At 40.9% G+C, this 23,497-nt stretch overlaps 1 protein-coding gene across 5 annotated transcripts in view; it reads left to right on the top strand.

Moving 5' to 3' along the window:
* Positions 1-23,497, top strand: part of RICTOR (RPTOR independent companion of MTOR complex 2) — a 176,302-nt gene that overhangs the window by 110,408 nt on the left and 42,397 nt on the right. For all 5 annotated transcript variants that reach the window (XR_010588772.1, XM_065550014.1, XM_065550015.1 and 2 more), the window contains 11 exons: positions 1,616-1,706; positions 1,859-1,925; positions 2,029-2,109; positions 3,196-3,296; positions 6,631-6,793; positions 7,611-7,712; positions 15,842-15,888; positions 18,746-18,881; positions 19,502-19,701; positions 20,189-20,315; positions 23,011-23,175. Coding sequence is in view for 4 of the 5 variants with exons in the window: in XM_065550014.1 (XP_065406086.1) it covers positions 1,616-1,706; positions 1,859-1,925; positions 2,029-2,109; positions 3,196-3,296; positions 6,631-6,793; positions 7,611-7,712; positions 15,842-15,888; positions 18,746-18,881; positions 19,502-19,701; positions 20,189-20,315; positions 23,011-23,175 (1,280 nt within the window). In the remaining variant the exon portion in view is untranslated. The remainder of the gene's footprint in view (positions 1-1,615; positions 1,707-1,858; positions 1,926-2,028; positions 2,110-3,195; positions 3,297-6,630; positions 6,794-7,610; positions 7,713-15,841; positions 15,889-18,745; positions 18,882-19,501; positions 19,702-20,188; positions 20,316-23,010; positions 23,176-23,497) is intronic.

The raw sequence follows: 23,497 nt of genomic DNA, 5'->3' as shown, positions 1-23,497 counted from the left end.
ACTTTTTAAACATATTCCAAATAAGTCTAATTTAATATTAGTACATTTTTAGATTAATTTGTCAAATTTAAATAATAATGTTGCTGTGTAGACTTTTTTCATCTAAGATGCATTGGAGGGGTAGAATGCATTTCAGCAATACACAAGAATTCTAGATGAGTTAAGTTTTACTAGGCTAATTATATAATTTCAAAGAACATCACCTCTGAAATGCGTCATTGCTGCTAATGTTATTTAAGGGTATTATCACCCATGACAACCTCTGGCTAGCACTTTGACTGTTTAAAACAGCGTTTTAAAGTAATCTTTGATTTTTCTAAACATCTGACTTTAATCAGTTTTCTGTTTGTTGCATTTTTTCCACACAGCAAATAGACTTAATCTTTGTTTCCAATGCCTTTACAAATATAAAAACGAAGAGGAGTCCTTGTGGCACCTTAGAGACTAACCAATTTATTTGGGCATAAGCTTTCGTGGGCTAGAACCCACTTCATCAGATGCATGAAGTGGAAAATACAGGAGCAGATATAAATAAATACATGAAAGGATGGGAGTTGCCTTACCAAATGTGAGGTCAGTCTAATGAGACAATTCACTTAACAGCAGGATGCCAAGGGAGGAAAGATAACTTTTGAAGTGGTAATGAGAGTGGCCCATTTTAGACAGTTGACAAGAAGGTATGAGTAACAGTAGGGGGGAAATTAGTATTTCGGAAAATAGGTTTAGGTTTTGTAATGACCCAACCACTCCCAGTCTTTATTCAGGTCTAATCTGATGGTGTCCAGTTTGCAAATTAATTCCAGTTCTGCAATTTCAAGTTGGAGTCTGTTTTTGAAAGGTTTTTTTGGTTGAAGAATTTCCACTTTTAGGTCTGTTACTGAGTGACCGGAGGGATTGAAGTGTTCTTCTACTGTTTTTTGAATGTTATGATTCCTGTGCAGTGTCAAATGTCCTTTCACAGAGTGGTACTAGTTTTATGTCAGGAGTAGCCACACTCTCCTGCAACTCTGTAGAAGCAGCCTCTCCTTTGTCTTTCACTGCAGGAGTATGGACTCAGGAGGACGGGCAGAGGACAGGAAGTAGCTTCTCCCTTCTACCCTGCAGTAGTGTACAGTTTTCCCAGCCTCCCAAGTTAAATCTTGGGCAGAGTTGCTGACTAAAGCTTGGTCTAGATTACAAAATTCTGTTGTCTGACACACACTTTAGCAGTCAGTGTATAGTAGAACAAATCATGCTCATATTGTTAGCAATACTACTTCTCTGCAGTCTGAGAACTGGTGCTCATGTATAATATACATTCTGAGCTATAAGTCTCTTTTAGTTGATCCAGTAAAAGATATTACTTCAGCCACCTTGTGTGTCTCATATTACATTTTAGTTAGTCTTAATTATGGTATTTACTAATTACAAGTTCAGTGCTGTATTAAAGTGAAGACTGTGAAAATCATATTTGTACTGTTTTGGTCTACACTAGAGATTAGAAGAAACAAACAAAACCACTTGTTGTTGCTAATGTAATGAATAATTTATTCTAATAAATGCGACTGCAGATATTAAAATGACCCTTTAAAGTTAAATGTTACAATTACTGATGTCCACATTTTTCTTGCTCTAGATCCAAGTCGGTTTCAGGACTGTTGGAGACTCTCTGATGGTTTTGTAGCAGCTGAATCTAAAACTATATTACCCCATCGAGCCAGATCAAGGTAGCATTTTGTGACTGAAACTGGATGATTGTTGTGGTATTGTTTGTGACACAAGCTATATTGTTTTCTAATTTTTATAATGAAAAATAAAAACAGAAGAAGAAACTACACATTTTACATTGTGTGCATGTTTTGTTTTGTTTTTTCTTCAGACCTGACCTCATGGATAATTATTTGGCTTTGGTGCTTTCAGCTTTTATTACTAATGGACTTTTAGAAGTAAGTGCAGAGTTTAAGGTAGAATGATCATTTCCTCAAAATAATACTAAAATATGTGTACATTAAATGCAGCTATTTCAGTACATTTTTACTTTTCTTTAAGGGTCTGGTTGAGGTAATTACAAGCAGTGATGACCATGTGTCTGTTAGAGCAACAATCCTGTTAGGAGAACTTTTGCACATGGTAAGTCAGGGTTTATTGTTAATTATAGATAGGATTGGTAGTGTCACATATTGTTAAGCTTGCCTTAACCATGAGACCAGCTTTTCTCTTCCTGCAGTCCTTTGTTTCATTCACTACACACCTTACAACTTCTGCAACAAATAAAGGGGGAGGGAGGAGTCCTACAGACAACGTTTTTCATCCCAGAGCAGGTCCATCCTGTGTGCTGAATGAGGCAAAGGCCCTGTGGAAAAAATAGTATGTAATTAAAGGCTTTGTCATAGTGCATACACCCAGGGTGAGTGCGGGCGGGGATGTGTGTGAAGGGGGAGTGAGTAAATTATGGTTTGACGGGCAACCCTGCATTCTAGTATTTTCTAATTTTGGTGCTTGACTTTGAATCTTAATAATAATCTTATGACAGAGATATTTGTGTGTAAGCCTTTAAGATTTATTCTGAATGGATTAAATTCTTTACCATTCTGGACAATAGGGTTTGACCCTTATTTCAACACTTGAAGAAATATTTTTGTGCACCTTCATAGTTGCGGCATCCGCAACAACATTTTTGGCAGCCAAATCTTTAGAGTATTCCAAAGGGTCACTAGCAACTGAAAACCTCTCATTTCTCTTTCATATTTTTTCCTGAGTATTGTTACAAGTATCATCATGGTATTCATACTACAGTAGAAAGGAATATTTTTTGCTATCTTTCATTTTATTTACTTTGGGCATTTGACAACATTTTGTATTATCATTTTCACTGTTTAATTTGATTGTAAAACCACAAGTTAACAGGAGACTTCAGAGGCAAGTGCAGTCTCTAGAACTATTTTAAATGCTTTTTACCAAATGTATATTTCAAGGTTGTGTCTTTTTAGTAAAGAAGTCTTAATGTAATGGGAATCTGTAATCATGTATAAGAAAGTGTTCTAACATAGAGCTGTGTTATATGAAAAGGGCAAATGGAGCCATATTGTGTCATTGTTTTGCATAGGAAAGTTCTGTTAAAGTCAGTGGGATTTTTGTGGGATATGGCTGAAAAAGTATAATATTGATGAATAGCTAGACCTAGTTTTTAATAACAAATAAATATATCTCTTTCAGGCAAACACAATCCTTCCTCATTCACATAGCCATCACTTGCACTGCTTACCAACGCTAATGAATATGGCAGCATCATTTGATATCCTGAAGGAGAAAAGACTGTAAGCATATTATGTTGTACTAAGATACTGAGAATGTTTGAACATATACAATATATATTTATTACAGTTAAAAACTGTTTTTTTTTTTAAGTGTGCATACATAAATGTGTTTTGACCCTTACTGGATTTATGTCTGTAGTTATTAATGGTTAGTACATATATGCAGTACAGGTAAATATTGTTTCAGTGTACAGCATATAAGTTCCAAAGTTGCAATATAGTGACCATAATTAATCCTGAAATTCAGACCGAACTGGAAGAAAGATTTTGAGGAGTAAGTTTGTCTTATCAAAACTGCTTCACATCAGGTATTACAAGAATTATTTTTACGAGGCAGTTCATATTACTATGAAGAAATTATTATTATTATTATTTTATTAATTCATATTATAATATCGGACCAAACAGTATAAACCACATTACTTGAGATGTGTTCTGAATTTTGTCTCCCTTAAGTGTTTTGAAGTGGTTTAGTGTTTAACTTTCTGGAAAGGTTATGCCTTTAAAATTAGGAATGACTCTCCAATAAACTTGCCTTAGCCAATGTTTAACTCTAGCTATATTAATTAGTAATTTGTTAAATTTATGAAGCATTAATAGCAAAATTAAAAACTGAAGTTCAATGTTAGACTTTCTCTGAAAACTCAGGAACTAGAAATGAAAATGCTCAGTCTCAAAAAGACTTTGACTTTCCAAAAGACAGTGATTTAAAAAAACCCAGAAAAATAGCTTCTGTCTCCTGCTACAGCTTCTTTTGTTCGGAGCTTCCACTCATTTTCAAAATGTTTCTTGTGCTGTAGGTCTGTTTAAACATGAGGCGCAAACAAAGCAGAAGCTTCAAACAATTACCACTGCATTTGATGGAGCAGACATACTGTATTTGCTAGTAGTTACACACTAATCATAGATTTTTTTTGTCTGGCACTGGCACAATAATGAATTGAGAGCTATATGCCAGCAACACTGACTAAAACTAAATATCTATAAAAGCTGTTTATTCCTCACAGTAAATATGAAAGAAGAAAATTAATTAAATGTTTACGATTTTTTACTAAAATTTCACTTTTTTGCCGTTCAATTTCAGAAGAGTAATTTTTTGCAGGTAGTGTATTTTATTCATGACAGAAGTCAGATTAATTGAAATATTTATTCCAAATTTCTATAAATTGCCTATCCATAACTCTAGATGCTTTTACATTATTGAGTATGCTTAAGTATGATGTCCTCCACAAAGCTAAACAATTTTGTAGTAAATTGTGCAAAGTTATTGTAGTCATTATTTGTGATTGTTCAATATTATTCTCAGTATTATTTTTGTATTTTTATTTGTGATGGTTCAGGTTATTCTCAGTATTATTTTTTATCTGGCTTTTCAAATTTGTATCCAGTGATGATAAAACCAGGAAAGAAATTCCTTGATATTTTACTTTCTCCATTGTGCTTTTAATGATAAACACTGAATTATTTTTAAATTACTGTTGTAAAATTTTTGGTGCTAAGTTTGATGGCTGTAGGTGGTATCATAAATACTAAAAATAAAGATTTCTAAGAAGATTTCCAAGGTCTTATTGAAAGGCTTGAGTACAATTTGGCAAGAATGTTAACTGCTAACTAAGTTGTACATATTGAGGGTGGGGGTGGGGATTCTTTTTTTTTGTGCTTATAATTTTGCCTATATTTCTTTTGCATTGCAAGAGTGGTTAGTATGAAGAAAGCCGTAGAAAGTCTTATAGTGATGACACATTTGTGAAAGTATGAATATTGCATGTCTAAAAATTCTGCTGAAAGTAAAAAAAATTAAAAAAAAATAAAAAATAAAAAAAAATCCACAAAATGGTTTTAATTTAAATGTTGGACTGTTATAAAAGTGGTGAAATTCAAATTTTAATCTGTTAATGTTGGACTTAAGTGGATGCCAGGGAAGGAATAGAAGATCTGTAGCAGTAACTGGTAACTTTCACACTTGGTCAGGACAGTGGGTGAGGAGAGGAACTGAAGAATAGAAATGGCACACCTCCACACTTTAGCTTACAATTTTTCTCCTTTTTGCCCCCTCTGAAAATAATTCAGAGGGTCAACGGCATCATTAGCCACTTAACTCCATTTCTCCCTACCTGTCTCTACTGAAGAAATATAGTGTTATTGATATGACATCTGTTATATCTGGGGACCCTAACCATGTCAGCACCGTCTGTATTGTCTTGATCTAGGAGTTCCAAAGTTACAATTTTGTGAGTGTAGTTATCCATCAAATAACACTTGTATTAAAAGTTGTTTTTAAAAAAAAAAAAAAAAAAAAAGGGTACACCTCTACCCCGATATAACACGACCCGATATAACATGAATTCGGATATAACGCGGTAAAGCAGTGCTCTGGGGGAGCGGGGCTGCGCACTCCGGTGGATCAAAGCACGTTCGATATAACGTGGTAAGATTTTTTGGCTCCCGAGGACAGTGTTATATTGAGGTAAAGGTGTAGATGAAAATATCTCCTAAGTAGGGAACAGTGTATATCCAAGTATTACAACCATATCTATTAGTGCTGGTATTCTTAGGATTGCTGTACTTTTTAAAAGCACCCACAAAAAAGCTCCCAAACCATCCTTTTCAAGCATTTGTAAAACTTGTAATTAATGCACACCATTAGGTCTTCTCTCTAGGCAAGTGGTATGTCTCCCTAGTTCTTAGTCTAGGTCTACACTATGGGGAGGTTGACCTAAGATACGCAACTTCAGCTACGCTAGTCGCGTAGCTGAAGTTGCGTATTTTAGGTCGACTTACCTGGCTGCGAGGACGGCGGCGAGTCGACCGCTGCTGCTCCCCCTTCGACTCCGCTTCCGCCTCTCGCTGCAGTGGCGTTCCGGAGTCGACGGCAGAGCCATTGGGGATTGATTTTATTGCGTCTACACTAGACGCGATAAATCGATCCCCGATCAATCGCTACCCGCCGATCTGGCGGGTAGTGAAGACATGCCCTCAGTGTTCAAGTTCATGATGAATATTTGATTTCGTAAGCTGTTTGATGTCTGATGCTAGTTTGATTGATTCCTGAATGGCCCATGTCCTGTTTTCCCCTTGTTTCCTATCTCTAAGATTCTCAAAACTAATTTCCCACTGAAGGTACAAGACTGGCGAGTATAAACCTATTGGAACTTGCACCTTCTAGAATTATAGGAGGACAGTAATTTGACTTTCTTTTTGAATTCAGAACAGTCATTTCTCATTGACAACTTCTTGGTTAACCCAGGCTTAATTAATACAAGACTTAGCAATGGTGGCCTGTGTTTTATTGTACTGTTGAACAGTGATAAATATCAATATTTTTCCCTACTAGACGAGCCAGTGCAGCACTAAATTGCTTAAAACGCTTTCATGAGATGAAGAAACGAGGACCTAAACCTTACAGCCTCCATTTAGATCATATTGTTCAGAAGGCAATCTCAACACACCAAAAAAGGGATCAATACCGTGTGCAGAAAGATATCTTTGTTTTAAAGGTATTTTGATTAACCATTTAACTATTAGTAAGCTTAATGTTAAATATCAGAGACTCTGAAGTTAATTTATGTTGTGATTTTTAAACCATTCTCCAGAAATCCCGATTTTTTTTTTTTTTTAATATTACCACTTCTGTTTTTGTTTAATCCATGATCCTTTATGCACTTTCTCTTCAGCAGCCAGATCATTTAAGGGATATTGTGAGGTTTGCTTTTAACTTTAGTAAAATAAATGTAATTGCCTGTTTTGCAAACTTTTAACTTTAATAATAATAAAAATGAACATATTTGACTTTCAGAACTGGAAGGCATGCTGAAAATTGAATTTACTTTTTGCTTCTTATGCTGTCTGCTACTTTGCATCTTACTGCTACTTTGCAAACCTACTGCTAAAATGTAACATACTACTTTTTCTAAGCTTTGGCAATGAAACTAAACTAGTTTGTTTAATTTCAAGACGAGTTTTTAGTCAGTTTCACTTTTAGGCTGTCATTGCGGCACCAGAATGCTGCAGTTTGAGTTGTATACACACATGATAGGTTTTTGCAAAAAAGGAGGAAATGCTTTTCATTGGAATTTGTCTTCAGTTTCAAAAATGTACTATAAATTAATTTGAGGTTTAGACTTTATAATGCTTATTTCACTGCTGATAGTGTAATCTTGTTTGAAGTAGAATGCTGTTTGTCAAACATTAGTACAGTTGCAATATAATCAACAATTCATTAAATGATTGTAGAGTTTATCATAAGCGTTTTTTATGTTAGGGTAAAGTGCAGCAAAGAAACTTCCTATTTTCACTTCTTTTCTAATATTCTAGGATACAGAGGAAGCACTTGTAATGAATCTTAGAGATAGTCAAGTACTTCATCATAAAGAAAACCTTGAGTGGAATTGGAATCTGATAGGGACCATACTGAAGGTGAGCAAAGAAAATTCATGATATTTTTTCAACCTATTTCAAAAAAAAACTAATTTGGCTTATTTCTTATGTGAGCTTAAAGTTGGTAATATTAGAAGGAAGCTATGAGAAGATACTTCTGAAGTCGTCTCATAAAAGTAGGTTCCTGTTTGGTTTTTTTCATTAGGAGTGTTTGAATACTCTGGTATTTCTGTTTTTCAAAATGTCACCTAGTTTTTCTATTCAATTGTCTTATTCTGAATTGAAAAACAAGAATTGCATTTAGTAGACCGCTAAGGTTTCGCCTCATAAAATTGGAGAAATTAGAAAATAAAAAACTACTAAGCCATCTGGTTAATTTTCGTTCCAATGGAGGATTTTCCATACAATATATTTTCTGGTGCTTTGTCAAACTAAATTTTAAATGCTTCAAAGGATGAAGCTTCAGATCCTCCAAAATGAAATCCCATTTTGTTTTTTGCTTGTATTTTAACCTGTTTAGATGCTGTTTTATTATCTCTCAGTATTCATTGGTGTTTTTAAGTTAGTACCTCAAATATAAATTATTTGGTATTTACCCATTTTAGATTATTAATAAAAACCCAATTTAGCACATATCCCTGCAACTCCCCACCTAAATACCATTAGAATCATAGAAATCCCACATGGAAGGGACCTCAGGAGGTCATCTAGTCCAACCCCCTGCTCAAAGCAGGACCAATCCCCAGACAGATTTTTGCCCCAGATCCCTAAATGGCCCCCTCAAAGATTGAACTCACAACTCTGGGTTTAGCAAGCCAATGCTCAAACCAGAGCTATCCCTCCCCAATTCACATTGCCATTTATCCTTACCCTTAGGTGAAGGGTCTCGGATATTTCTGTCAGTGACATTGCTTGTATTCAGAACTATTCAAATATTTTAAATGATCATGCAGCACCATTAAATGCTTTGCTAAAATAAAGTATTCTCCTTAACATTAATGTTGAATTCTATTGAATGCTAATGAGGAGGGAGTGACAGGGAAATAGAGTAGACAGCTATGCACTGTTGACTTAATCACATTTATCTGATATTTTTTTACTGCTGGTATTACAAATCATTCATAGGATTGCTATAACTGAAAGTTGAGAATTTTTTTCTTTATTTTTTGTTAGCTGTTAACTTTGTGCTATCCACACTTAATGAAAAGTGATACTGACTGCATAATCAGTTGCCCTACTTCTCGTGTTAGCATGATCATATTGCTGTCATGCCTTGCCTAGGCAGGAGGGACAATGTTCATGTGTATGTTTTTTTTCCCAGACATTGCAAGAGGGTATTTACTTGAAACAATAAAAGTACAGATGACAGTGAAGAGACAACAGGAAAGAATGAGCACAAACGGGAAGTGGTTGTTCAAAGAGGGGTGGGCTCAGGCATGCTTTGTGGTGTTCCTGGGCCTGGCCAAAAGATCCTTATAAACATCAACTGGGGAGCAGAAAAATTCTTATTAAAATACTGTTTAATAGGTGCTGTATCAAAATATTGAATTTATTCAAACTTAATAATTTTTTATTAATATAAACAGTTCAAGCAGACTGTGTCCCTCTAAAATGTCTGTTTTTAAAGTTGCTGTTTATTTACAGAAAAGAAAAATAAGCAGACTTGGTTTTCAATATTTTGAAATTGTATTCACTGGAATTTTGTACACGGACACAAATGGCCCACACCTCTCAACCCCAACTCCTCACTAAAGAGAAAATTGGCTTGTCCATTTAAAAAAAAATAACATTTTAAAATGTTTCCAGACTTGATAACCATTAATTTTATATTTTTAAACAGCCAGAACCATGAGTGAGTAACTATGTTCAACTGTGCATCTAACTGAAAGAAAATAAAGATGTGATGACACTTTGTTACTGGAATGAAAGCTTCTTCTTCGAGTGATTGTTCACGTCCATTACACATTAGGTGTATGCGCGCCGCGTGCACGGACGTCGGAAACTTTTTCCCTTAGCGGCTCCCGTCGGGCCGGCAGGGCCCCCTCCCTCCCGCCAGAGAGGCGCCCCGCTCTAGGGTATATATATCCCTGCCGACCCGACCTCTCCAGTTCCTTCTTACCGTCCGTGGCGGCGTTGGAACAACTCTCTCTCGTCTGAGAGTGTCCCTTAGCATAGTCATTAGTGTTATCTGTAACAGTTATCAGTTATTTAGTAGTTAGTGTTTAAGCTTAGTAGTTAACAGCTCATTAGGTACTTAAAGTTCCTGTTGTGGTTGCTTGGTCAACCCCGGCACCGGCCCTGGGCGGCGGGGCATGCCGCACGCCCAAGGCTTCAAGGCTTGTGCCACGTGCCGTAAGCCTATGCCATTGAGCGACCCCCACGACTCGTGTCTCCGCTGCCTGAGGGAAGCTCACCAGCAAGAGCGCTGCAAGATCTGCAAGGCCTTTAAGCCCAGAACTAAGAAAGAAAGAGACTTTCGCCTCAAGCAGCTGCTCATGGAGACGGCGTTACAGCCCTCCACTTCGGCGGCACCGTCTGCCTCAGTGCGGAGCGCCCCGGCATCGGTGCGGGAACCGGCGCCGGCGGGTCACTCGAAGCCCACGGCACCGACCCAATGGGGGCATGTATGGCACCGGACGTCTTCGCCGACAAAATCGAAGGGCCAACCCAAGGCCCGAGGATGCTCCCCGCATAAGAGGGTAGCGCCGGCGAGGACCTCGAGTGCGCCCAAGGCTGGCACGGCCCCGGCACAGGCCCCGGTAGTGGCTCCGGCGCCGAAAGGCCCGTCGAGCCCCGGGATAGGCGCGTCGAGTGAGGAAGAAGGGCTGGAGGAGCTCTTGGAACAGCCCTCCACTCCGGACACATTTGAGGCAGCAAAGGACCTCATTGCATTGTCCATTGAGGGCCCTCCACAAACTGAGGACGCTCCGCCGAGACTGCCACACAGAGGCAAGCTGGCGATGGTGCGCCCATCACAGTCACCATCTCGGCACCGTTCAAGGCACCGGTCCCGGTCGAGCTCCGCCTCGGTGGACTCCCGGTTGCCCTCCGCGCAGAAAGCGCCACAGCAGTCGGGCCTCAGCAAGCGGTCGGCACCGACTCAGCAGCCATACACGAGTCGGCACCGGGATGCGTCGGCGGTACATTCCCCGAGACCGACCACCCGTAGTCGTTCCCGGTCCCGTGGTCACCGGTACCGATCCAGGTCCAGGTCGGTGAGACGCCGCTCCAGGTCCTGGTCGCGGAGGCACTACTCCCCAATCCTGGACCAGCACCGTTCTACGGCTCCGCCGTGGCCTTCCAGATCACCGTCCATAGGGCACAGGCTAGTAGGGACTACGAAGCCCCTGGCCATCCCCAATGGGGCCAACCAAGCCAATGGCCGTTCTGGACACCCTGGGCCTACCACCAGCAAGGGCCCCCATCTAGGACCTCGAGATCCGGGCCATCAGGGTACCGATCCTGCTCTCCGCGGTACTGCCCGCCCTCTCACAAGGAGGCAACGATCTCTAGACTGCAGGAGTGGGAGGGAGTGGGCTCGGCACCGAGCACGGTACCATCCCAGTCCCACACCGTGGGACAGGCCCCAGAGGAACAACCAGTCGATGACGGGTTGCAGGAAGGTGAGGATGGGCAAAAGGCCCCGACCTCTTCCTCCTCGCCGGACGAGGCAGTAGCCGGCCCTCCCCCAATTGATCATCGGGCGCACCAAGACCTGCTTCGCCGGGTAGCCCTCAATCTGGGCTTGCAAGCGGAGGAGACTGTAGAACAGGAGGACCCCATGGTCGACATCCTGAGCCCGGAGGGGACCTCCAGATTATACGGACAGTCCAGTCCAACTATAAGACGGTGTGGCAAACGCCGGCCTCCAGTGCACCAACTGCAAGAGGCGTGGAGAGAAAATACTTCGCCCCATCTAGAGGGTTTGACTTCCTCTTTTTGCACCCGTCTCCTTGTTCGCTGGTGGTCTCGACGGTCAACGAGCGAGAGCGTCATGGCCAGCAAGCCCCTGCGCCCAAGGGCAAGGAGGCAAAACGATTGGACTTTTTCAGAAGGAAAGTCTATTCGTCTGGGGGCCTTCAGCTGAGGATCGCTAATCAGCAGGCGATTCTAAATAGGCACAATTTTAATTCTTGGGCATCAGTCTCCAAGTTCAGACTCCCTACCTCCGGACGCACATCCTGAGTTCACGGCCCTGGTGGACGAGGGGATGGCGGTGGCCAAGACCTCATTGCAGGCCTCCCTCGATTCAGCCGACGCAGCGGCTAGAACAATTGCGTCAGGGGTATTGATGAGGCGTTCGGCATGGTTACAGGCTTCAGGCCTTCCGCCAGAGGTGCAGACCACCCTGCAGGACCTCCCGTTTGAAGGTTCGGGCTTGTTCTCCGACCAAACGGACGCCAGACTACATAGCCTTAAGGACTCGCGAGCAACCCTAAAGTCATTAGGAATGCATATCCCGGTGACACAGCGCAAGCCCTTTAAGCCTCAACCACCACAGAGGCAGTACCACCCTCGCCCTCGGCACGAACCGTACCACCGTCGTGGCAGGGATAACAGGCGGAGACGTAACAATATGCCTAACCAGGGCCAAGGTCACGGCCAGGGCAAGCCGCAGCCAGGGAACAAACCAGGCTTTTGAAGTTACGCTCGAGGACATCGTACCACATTCCATGCCGGATCCTCCTCTAAGTTTCAAGGACCGCCTGTCCCATTTCTACCGGGCATGGTCGCGCATAACATCGGACCGCTGGGTCCTGCGCACAGTGAAGGCAGGCTATACCCTCCAGTTTTCCTCACCCCCTCCCTGCCATCCCCCTTCCCCGTCCCTCTTCAGGGACCCCTCTCACGAGCAACTTCTCATGCAGGAGGTACAGACCCTTCTCACAGTAGGAGCAGTGGAAGAGGTCCCACCAGACCTAAGGGGAAAAGGATTCTACTCCAGGTACTTCCTGATTCCCAAGGCAAAAGGGGGCCTCCGTCCAATCTTGGACCTGCGCGACCTAAACAAGTTTCTGGTCAGAACGCGCTTCCGTATGGTCTCCCTTGGAACTATTATCCCATCCCTGGATCCGGGGGATTGGTACGCTGCCCTCGATATGAAAGATGCTTATTTTCACATCGCCATCAATCCGGCCCACAGGCGGTTCCTGCGCTTCACCGTCAACCAGCGCTATTTCCAATTTACGGTCCTGCCTTTTGGGCTGGCATCAGCACCATGAGTATTCACGAAATGCATGTCCGTGGTAGCAGCCTTCCTTCGAAAGAGAAGGATGCGCGTGTTCCCGTGCTTGGACGACTGGCTCCTCGCGGGCAGGTCAGAGGCCGAGGTCCGCTCTCACGTGAAGCTGGCCTTACAGATGTTCGGCAGGCTCGGCCTCCTGGTCAACGTACCCAAGTCCACGTTAGCTCCCACACAGAGACTGGACTTCATAGGTGCAGTCCTGGACTCGGTGACCGCACGGGCAAGCCTCCCAGAGTCACGGTTCCTGACAATTCAAAGGGCCGTAAGCTCAGTCCAGAAGTTCCCCACGACAACGGCAAGGTGTTGCATGCAGCTCCTGGGACACATGGCAGCCTGCACACATGTAGTCAGACATGCCCGCCTAAGGCTCCGGCCCTTGCAGTTGTGGTTTACCCAAACGTACCGCCCCAACAGAGACCCCTTGGATCTGGTGGTGACGATCCCGGATCGGGTGTTGGGCTCGCTCCGCTGGTGGCTCGATCAACAGCAGGTCTGCGAAGGGATCCCCTTCGCTGCCCCACAGCCCACTCTGACATTAGTAACGGATGCATCGGACCTGGGTTGGGGGGCACATCTGGGGGAACTGCGGACCCAAGGCTTGTGGTCCAGGGAAGACAGGTTGCTTCACATCAATCTAAAGGAGCTGAGAGCGGTTCGCCTCGCCTGTCAGACCTTCCACGCCACCATAGAAGGTCACAGCGTGGCAGTCCTGACAGACAACACTACCGCCATGTTCTATATAAACAAGCAGGGCGGGTCCCGGTCCTCTCCCCTCTGTCGCGAGGCACTCCAATTATGGGACTTCTGTATAGCCCATGCGGTCCATCTTATTGCAACGTATCTCCCGGGGATCCAAAACGGGTTAGCGGATCGCCTCAGCCGATCCTACCAAATGCACGAATGGGCGTTGAGGCGGGACGTCCTGCATTCAATCTTCCGGAGGTGGGGCTTTCCCCGGGTGGATCTTTTCGCCACCAAGGACAACAGTCAATGCCCTCAGTTTTGCTCGTTTCAGAACCTCAGCCCGGGATCATTGGCAGACGCCTTCACGATTCCGTGGGGAGGGAGCCTGAGGTATGCCTTCCCTCCATTCCCGCTCATCCACAAGGTCCTCCTCAAGACCCGCAGGGACAGGGCAACAATTATACTCATCGCCCCAGCCTGGCCACGCCAGCATTGGTTCACGACCCTGCTGGAATTGTCCATAGCCGACCCGATCACCCTCCCCCTCCATCGCGATCTAATCACACAAGACAGGGGTCGCCTGCTCCACCCGAACCTGTCGTCGTTACATCTCACGGCGTGGTATCTCTCTAGCTGAACGATGCGGAACACAGGTGCTCTCACCAGGTTCAGCAAATTCTCCTTAGTAGTAGGAAGCCCTCCACAAGAGTGACCTACCTGGCCAAATGGAAGAGGTTCTCCCACTGGTGCGAGCCTCAGCACATACAGCCTCTCCATGCCTCAGTTCCATCGATCCTGGACTACTTACTGCACCTCAAGCATCAGGGGCTTGCCCCCGCCTCGATTAAAGTGCATTTGGCTGCCATTTCGGCATTCCATCCGGGAGAGTTGGGAGTGTCAGTGTTCTCCAACCCCACAGTAGCCCGATTCCTCGAGGGGCTGGAGAGGGTGTTTCCCTACTCGTGCCCACCGGTCCCTGCGTGGAGTCTGAACCTAGTCCTAACTAAGCTCATGGGGGCCCCCCTTTGAACCCCTAGCCACTTGCTCACTCATGCACCTCTCGTGGAAGGTGGCATTTCTCGTGGCCATCACATCGGCCAGGAGGGTATCGGAATTGAGGGCCCTCACTTCAGAACCCCTTTATACAGTTTTTCATAAGGATAAGGTGCCACTGAGGCCACACCCCAAATTCCTCCCAAAAGTGGTCTCTCAGTTCCACATGGGACAGGACATTTGTCTACCGGTGTTCTTCCCTAAACCCCATACGGACCCTTATCACCGCAGCCTACATACCCTCGATGTTCGAAGGGCATTGGCGTTTTACCTGGAGTGGACCAGGTCGTTCCGCAGAACACCTCAGCTGTTTATTGCCATTGCGGAACGTATGAGAGGCCTGCCTATCTCGACACAGCGCTTATCGGCGTGGATTGTGCATTGTATACGCACATGTTATGAGCTCGCCAATGTTCTGGCCCCAGAGATCCGGGCCCACTCGACTAGGGCCCAAGCGTCCTCGACGGCCTTCTTGGCGCAGGTTCCTATCCAGGAAATCTGTAAAGCGGCCACCTGGTCGTCCGTACACACGTTCACAGCCCACTACGCGATCCACCATCAGACCAGAGAGGACGCGGTGGTCGGACGGGCTGTGCTACAGTCAGTTGTACCTTGACTCCTACCCACCTCCAATGGTAAGCTTGGGAATCACCTAATGTGTAATGGACGTGAACAATCACTCGAAGAAGAAAGAACGGTTACTTACCTTCTGTAACTGTTGTTCTTCGAGATGTGTTGTTCACGTCCATTACACTTCCCACCCTCCTTCCCCTCTGTCGGAGTCTCCGGCAAGAAGGAACCGGAGGGGTCGGGTCGGCAGGGATATATATATATATATACCCTAGAGCGGGGCGCCGCTCTGGCGGGAGGGAGGGGGCCCTGCCGGCCCGACGGGAGCCGCTAAGGGAAAAAGTTTCCAACGTCCGTGCACGCGGCGCGCGTACACCTAATGTGTAATGGACGTGAACAACACATCTCGAAGAACAACAGTTACAGAAGGTAAGTAACCGTTCTATTCTTCAGCAGTTTCTTTAGATTCTTTCACACACAAACAGAATAACTAATGAGAAATTTTTAAATAGTAACTGACGCATCTGTGTCAATATATAGAAGTGAAGACATTTTAGTGAATTATTCAACAGTGATGTACAAGTCTTACATAATGCCATATCTGTTCTTTATCTAGTGGCCAAATGTAAATCTAAGGAACTATAAAGATGAACAGTTGCACAGGTATGTAACACTTATTTAGACTTCCTGTGGAAAAATTTGAAATATTTCAATCAGCTATTCCTTGGAAATGCAACATTTCTAAATTCTACTCTGTATATGAGCTGTGAAAATGAAATGTAGGCGATTAAGTTGTAAAGCTTAAATAAAAGGAGCCATTTATGTATGCTAAGAGTTATTTTCTGTACAAATATATTTATCCCTTAAAACAGAAGGATATCAACTAGCCAAACACACTTCATTACATTTTAAACCTCAAAAGATTATATTTTCACTATTTCTTCAATTTAGTGTTTGGTGGCAACATTTTGAGAAACATTCCAGAGTAAAACAAACCTGGTCACTATACCAGCTGGTACCATAAAACAAAACAAAAGGGTGAAGTTTTTTTTTTTAAAGAAAAAAGCAACAATTTTGAAATCAAGTGTAGGTGTTTTTTAAGAACTAAAAGCTCTAACACGAAGTGCAGTGTTTTTCATCTACATTTATAATCTTTGGAACAAGGGAATTTTTCTTTTATCACTTCTACTCCCAGCTTCAAGTGTTAGTAAATATCTTTGGGATGTCACTCATAATGTAGACCTAAGACATTGATCTGAATAAACAGTCTTTTAGTTTTCCTCATTTTGCCAAGATTGACAGGATATTTTTCTGTAGACTTGCGAGGAAAACCTACTGCTAAGATGCAACCTTAAGGACTACACCAGGGGTTGGCAACCTTTCAGAAGCGGTGTGCCGAGTCTTCATTTATTCACTCTAATTTAAGGTTTTGCGTGCCAGTAATACATTTGAACGTTTTTAGAAGGTCTCTTTCTATAAGTCTATAATATATAACTAAATTATTGTTGTATGTAAAGTAAATAAGGTTTTAAAAATGTATAAGAAGCTTCATTTAAAATTAAATTTAAAATGCAGAGCCCCCCGGACCGGTGGCCAGGACCTGAGCAGTGTGAGTGCCATAGGTTGCCTACCCCTGCACTACACCTTGCTCTGACCTCTTAATTTCTTTTAGTAAAAATAATCAGACTACTTTTTAAGTGGAAATGTAAAAATGGATTGCTACCCTTTACATTCTGTCCTAAACATGAGTGGTGGTGTTGTGATAATCATTATGACCACAATCTAACTGTATCCCACTTTCCTCCTGCCCCTTTCATACACACAGAATACAAAAGTAATTGCTAACTGGTAATATGTGATAAAGGATTATTTTCCAGATTCAGTCATTTGTAATATTGCTCTTCTCAAAGGAATGTCTACAATACTGTGTAACTGTTTCCTGGATTTGTACTGTATTCAAGCATTGTTCAGTGGATGAATGATTTTTTTTTTTTTTAAACGCTCAATAAGTTGTGAAAAGCTAGGACGCTTTTTACTATAAGGCTTATTTCTGCACTTGCAGAATTGCAAACAGCTATCTCCATGCTTTTACTGCCATAAAATATTCTAACTCTTGGTTGCAGTTAACATAGATTTAAAAAAAAACAACCTTCTGCAGTCTTGGATGACTCAGAGCTATGAACTGTTAACTGTATCATTCTCAAAAATTGTTGACAGCAAAACACTTTTTTTTTTCCAGGCTTTGTTCTCCATCGTGTAAATACACAATTTGTGCTGTGTGCCAGTGCATTTAGTCTAATGTATCTTGTGAAAATCTTATGACTGTAGCGTTAGTCATCAAAAATGGCTTTTAAAAATGATTAAATCACAGTTGTGTTGTTCAAGTTATTGCTAGCCTTACTTAATCTTTGAGAGATGCACATAAGCATAATCCATAAGAATGTTTAATTATGACTTATGTTTGCTCACATGCTCTTATTATTGGTTGGTTGTTTTGTGAAAATATAAAACAGCCTTGAGAGGACTCCTTAGGAATTTCTCTGCCCTGTGTTTTGTCAGTCAGACTTGGACAGAGGCCTGTTCTCTCATTCCTGCTGTAACAACAATAAAAAAAAAAATCAATGTTTGTATAGAGAGCCATAGATACCCCTTAAAAAGCATTCTGTGTTCTCTTATACTATGGTATGCAAGTTGTATACTAAATATGACTAATGATTTATGGAAAATATTAATATAATTTTAAATTACAAACTTAGGGCCCTACTGCTGCAATCCTGAATTGATTCCACCTGAATCAGTGTATCTGTGCACTAAGACCGTTATAGGGCTTCATATTTGATCATTAGTAATGCCCAAGTTCTGTTTAAACTGTCCAAATAAGAAGTATCAAGTTGGGAAAATATGGTGTGACATGCATAGAAGGCATGTATTTTTCTTGAAGACAAATGCATACCAGCCACTCTGTGGTCTGACTTCTTTTAAAAATACATAACAAATACCAGGACACATGAATTTTTTTTTAAATCTGCCAAGAGAAGAGTAGTTACTACATGAAGTGGGTCACTCTTATAGACAGACAAATAGGAGTAATCGCTTAATTTTCCACAGGAGAAATGTTACAGAAGAGATTATAACTGAATGAATCTGTTTTATTGCCTGCTTTTGTTGTTCACTGTAAAAAAAAAAAAAAAAAAAAAATCTTCTTGATAACTTGAATTTTTTGCTTGTCTTCTATTGTGGCATTCCCAAAAGGCATAGAAAGAATTTTTATGACTCTTCACATGGTCACATCTCTGAAATTGTGTTCTGGCTATAATTGTTTGGGCTGCCTGATCTTTGTTTCTGCAGACTACAATTTTAGTAATTTGCAAATAAATCTACTTGGTACCCATCACCGTAACTCCTTGTGTACAAAATATCCCTTTCATGCCCACAAGTTCATATATATATTATTTCTTGCAGCACAGTAAGATTTTTTTTTTTAGGGTAATCAACTAATTCTCATTTTAATCTTAATTAGGTTTGTCCGACGACTGCTGTATTTTTACAAGCCTAGTAGTAAATTGTATGCCAACCTGGATCTGGATTATGTCAAGTCTAAGCAACTCACTGTTGTGGGTTGCCAGTTTACTGAATTTCTTCTTGAATCTGAAGAGGTGAGAAATGATTTCAGCTATAAGATATAAGAAAAAATGACAGTTCTCTATGCTAGATAAGCAAAATCTTAATTTTAGTAATGATGTTTGCAAGAAAACTTTAGGGTTTTAAAATTTAAAAAGACCATCTTTGCAAGTCTAATTAGAATCCTGAGGTATCCTGGCCAGCAGGCGTAGGAGTGCCTCAGTACTGTGGTGATTTGTATATTAAGAAGGAGTGGGTTTTTTGTTTTGTTTTGTTTTTTAAAGCAGAAATGGGTTTTGTGGAATGCTCCCTGGCCTCTTGTTCAATACCAGAGATGTATCCTTATTATCATGCTCAAATTTCTTTCCTTCAACTATACTAAAATATTTTACTTTGCCTTGTCTTTTCATAACTGTCATACTGCATATGTCAAAAATTGGTACAGAGCTCCCACTGAAATCAGTCTTTCTTTATTTGCCTTTAGCTTTTTTCGCTTTATTAAACTGTTTGTGCTAGTTAACATTTTTTTATTTTATCATTTTTATATATGTGCATTCTGAGAAATTTAAATCAATACATTTTAGTAAACAAAAACCAACTAAAGCTGTTCATTACCAGTAATAAATGAAAATATCTTTTTACATTTTTGGGGTAGGATGGACAAGGCTATCTGGAGGAATTGGTAAAAGATATTGTGCATTGGCTCAACTCTTCCTCTGGAATGAAACCAGAACGCAGTCTTCAGAACAATGGGTTACTAAGCACCCTTAGTCAGCACTACTTTCTGTTTTTTGGTACACTCTCCTGTCACCCTCACGGAGTGAAAATGCTTGAAAAATGCAATGTGTTTCAGTGGTGAGTGTTTGTATTTACTTCAGTTTGTAATATGCTGTGGGTACATGTTCAATCATTATAAAACCTGCAAATGGTAAATAAAGACCTATGTCCAACAAAACTAAAAACCTCCCAAATCTCACTAGATTCTCCAACCTCTTCGGAAAAAGCCCTGTAGTACAGATGGATTTTGTAGAATGGCCTTTTTTTCTAGGCATGTCTGACTGACAACAACATCTTGGTGACTGCATCAGGGAGAATGTTTCTGTCTACACACTGAAAATATGAGAAAAAGGCAGGCAGCATGCATTGTCAAATATCATGCTAACGTTTCTTAAGCAGCCAGTATCAGATTAACATTTATCCTTACCTTAATTTTGACCCAACATATTATGTTGAATAGTAAAAATAATAAATTAGCAAGGTGGTGTATATATTATGTGTACATGCATAAAATACTAAAATTGAAAGTGGAATCCAACTAATACTGTCTTTCAACTTTTTTCAGTCTTCTTAATCTCTGCTCCTTGAAGAACCAAGATCACTTACTAAAACTGACAGTTTCTAGTTTGGATTACAGCAGAGATGGGTTAGCAAGAGTCACCCTTTCCAAAATTTTAACTGCATCTACTGATGTAAGTGTAATTAATCAAGCACACAGCTTGTCAATATTTATTATTAAACATTTTATTTCTTTTGTTGTTTAATCTAATAAGCTAAATCTGGTTAATTTAAAATGTTGTATATTCATTCATTACAACGGGCTTTCATTTTTCTTAGTTGTGTAACACAAACTCTCCTGGCATACCACAGAAAACTTTTTAAAATATAACCTGGGCCTCGTGTATTCTGTGATACTGTAACTGCACAACTTGCTATAGAATCCATTCCTTGCCACCTAATTGGGCTCCAGAATTTAAGCTTTTATTTAATAGTTTCTAGCCCTCAGGTTTGAGAGAGCTGATGGTGGAGGGAAAATGTTCTTAAATGTATGAACCAAATATAAACCAATGCCAAGTTATCTTCTTGAGGAATAACTGTAAGGCCTTGTCTTCACTAGGAGAAAGTTGCTTTTTTAATATGTTTGGTAACACATGTTAAAATCCTAGTGAAAACAAGTTTTAACACATTAGCTGATTGAAGTAAATCTTAGAAAGATGCATGGGGGAAGGCGTGATTGCAGAGTGAGGGAAGGATACAAAAATTGGCATTGACACTGGAACTGCTGTAGTGAAGGAGGCGAGTGGGATTCTATAGGCTAAGGAAAGAAGTGCACTGGATCTTCAAGAAAAGGGCAAGAAGTTTAGGTTTCATACAGTAGACAAGTAGGAGGGATTCAATTTGAGTGATGTCAAAAAGGATAGATAAAGTTGAGACTTGCCCAAGAAAGTCATTGTATACCTTGTTTGCAGAATTGTAGTCATGTCGGTCCCAGGATATTAGCGCGACAAGGTGGGTGAGATAATATCTTTTTATTGGCTCAACTTCTGTTGATGAAAGAGACAAACTTTTGAGCTGTTCTTCAGAAGAAAAGCTGTGTGTAACTTGAAAGCTTGTCTCTTTTACCAACAGAAGTTGGTCAAATAAAAGATATATTACTTCACCCACCTTGTGTCTCAATGATATACCTTGGTGAGAGCAGTTCTTCTGTAGACTGGAGAGGACAAAATTTAGTGCCAAGAGGGAGTTAGGGGAGGGGAAGTCAGACAGTTACTATAAATTCCGTGTATTTCTTTGAGGCTGGCGAATACTGGAGGATTTCTGGGTGTGAAGGTAAAAGGTTGAGGGCAAGGGAGGTGGGTGGTTGAGAATGGAGACTATGAAGGTTGTGTCAAGATGACAGATTGAAAGTGGAAGGTAAGACCTTGGACTGGAATTGATATTCTTTAAAGAAATCATGATGATAGAAACTCTTGGATCTCATGCTTCTCCTACCATGAGGTAGGGAAGAACTCCATGAGATCTAAGTTTGGGGGGTGGGGAAGACTTGGAGGGCAGGGGTTACCCTTGTGTTGAGCAAAGCCAAATAATCAAGGAATTTTTGTAGTTCCCCCTTTTGCTCTCCCCCACGACCCTCATCCTACACCATCATATGGCTTGTCTTCACTAGACTTCTTATCTCAAATTAATTGTCAGTTAACTAGCTATTTAATACATGTGTAAAAGTTAGTCTGCAACTCTCCTAGGGATAAGCTTAAGCTAAACAACACATGTTTGTAGCCTAGGTTGAGCCCACCTGCCTCCACTTTTCCTCAGAGCTTTCCCCAGTAACAATAGTTACTGAAATTGACTTGATAGTTGCCAGTTTTCATTGCTGCCCACAGGGTTCTGAGTACAGTAGAACTTCAGTTATGAACACCTTGGGAATGGAGGTTGTTCATAACTGAACAAAACATGGTGGTTCTTTCAAAAGTTTACTTTTGAAAATTGACTTAATACAGCTTGGAAACTTTAATATGCAGAAGAAAAATGCTTAATTTAAATGAAACAAGCACAGAAACAGTTTCCTTACCTTGTCAAATTTTTTTTTTAAACGTTCCCTTTATTTTTGTAGTAGTTTACGTTTAACACAGTACTGTACTGCATTTGCTTTTTTTGTTTGTTTCTGCTGCTGTCTGGTTGTGTACTTCCAGTTCCAAATGAGGTGTGTGGTTGACTGGTCAGTTCGTAACTCTAACATTCCTAACTCTGAGGTTCCACTGTAGCAGCAATGGACCAATGTCTTGTTCATTTCACTCTGCTACTTAGGAAAGCCTCAAGTAGCAACCTAAGTGTTGCAGTTGTCTGGCTTGGGAAGACAGCACTGAATTTGTTCACATTTAGAAGATTATTTTCAAAACTTAAGCTATATATTGTAAGAGATCTTAAATTCTTCAAAAATTGATAGTATAAATCCCCTCAGGTACCAGGGCCAGCTTTCCTGCTCATCAGAAAAAACTAAATTTTTCAAACCATTGCTACAAGTAGAGCGTAGATGCTGTCCTGTATGAAATAGTGCTGGCAATTCACAAGGCAGCACTTATAACAGTACTGACAATTTTCTACACGGTGCCAAGGACAGTGGACTGTTAGATAATATTGTCTTTCAGATGAGACAGGTGAGACTTGTCCTGACCAGATACCTTGTGGTCATGGAAAATATAATTACATCACACTTTTTGTAAGAGAGAAACATGTAGACAGTTGTAATAACACATGCAAAACAATGTGTAAACTGTGCTTATTTGCTATGTAACATTGTGATGGAAATGCACTGCTTTTGAATATGAAAAATGTTTAATATTTAACTACTGTATATTCTCTCTTCCAAATATTTTTTTTCCATTGCAGAGCTGCAGGTTATATGCAACAAAACATTTACGAGTATTGTTGAGGGCCAATGTAGAATTCTTTAGTAACTGGGGGATTGAATTACTGGTGACCCAGCTGCATGATAAAAATAAAACCATATCTTCTGAAGCACTTGATATCTTAGATGAGGCATGTGAAGATAAGGTGAGCATCATTAGTCTACAGCAATAACTTAAGAATGTATGTAGGAAAATATATTTTCTTTTTTTTTTTATTAAATCAAATTACCTTTTTTGATAATTCTACTTTGCAAAGTGTTTTAAGTTGCCTACTACAAAGTGCCTATATAATGAATATTCGTGAACTATAATAGCATATATTGGAGGAAATTTTTGTGATGTTGTTTACTATCTGTCATATACTTTCAATTTCACATGCTTCTGAGTAGTTATCACTGCTATTGTAATTTTCATTCTTATAGGTGTTCCGAGCTTCTATATGGATATTTCTTATTCTAAATAAATAG

The sequence above is a fragment of the Chrysemys picta genome, chromosome 6 (assembly GCF_011386835.1).
Source record: "Chrysemys picta bellii isolate R12L10 chromosome 6, ASM1138683v2, whole genome shotgun sequence".
Taxonomy (NCBI): Eukaryota; Metazoa; Chordata; order Testudines; family Emydidae; genus Chrysemys; species Chrysemys picta.
This window is presented reverse-complemented; position numbering and strand designations above follow the sequence as displayed.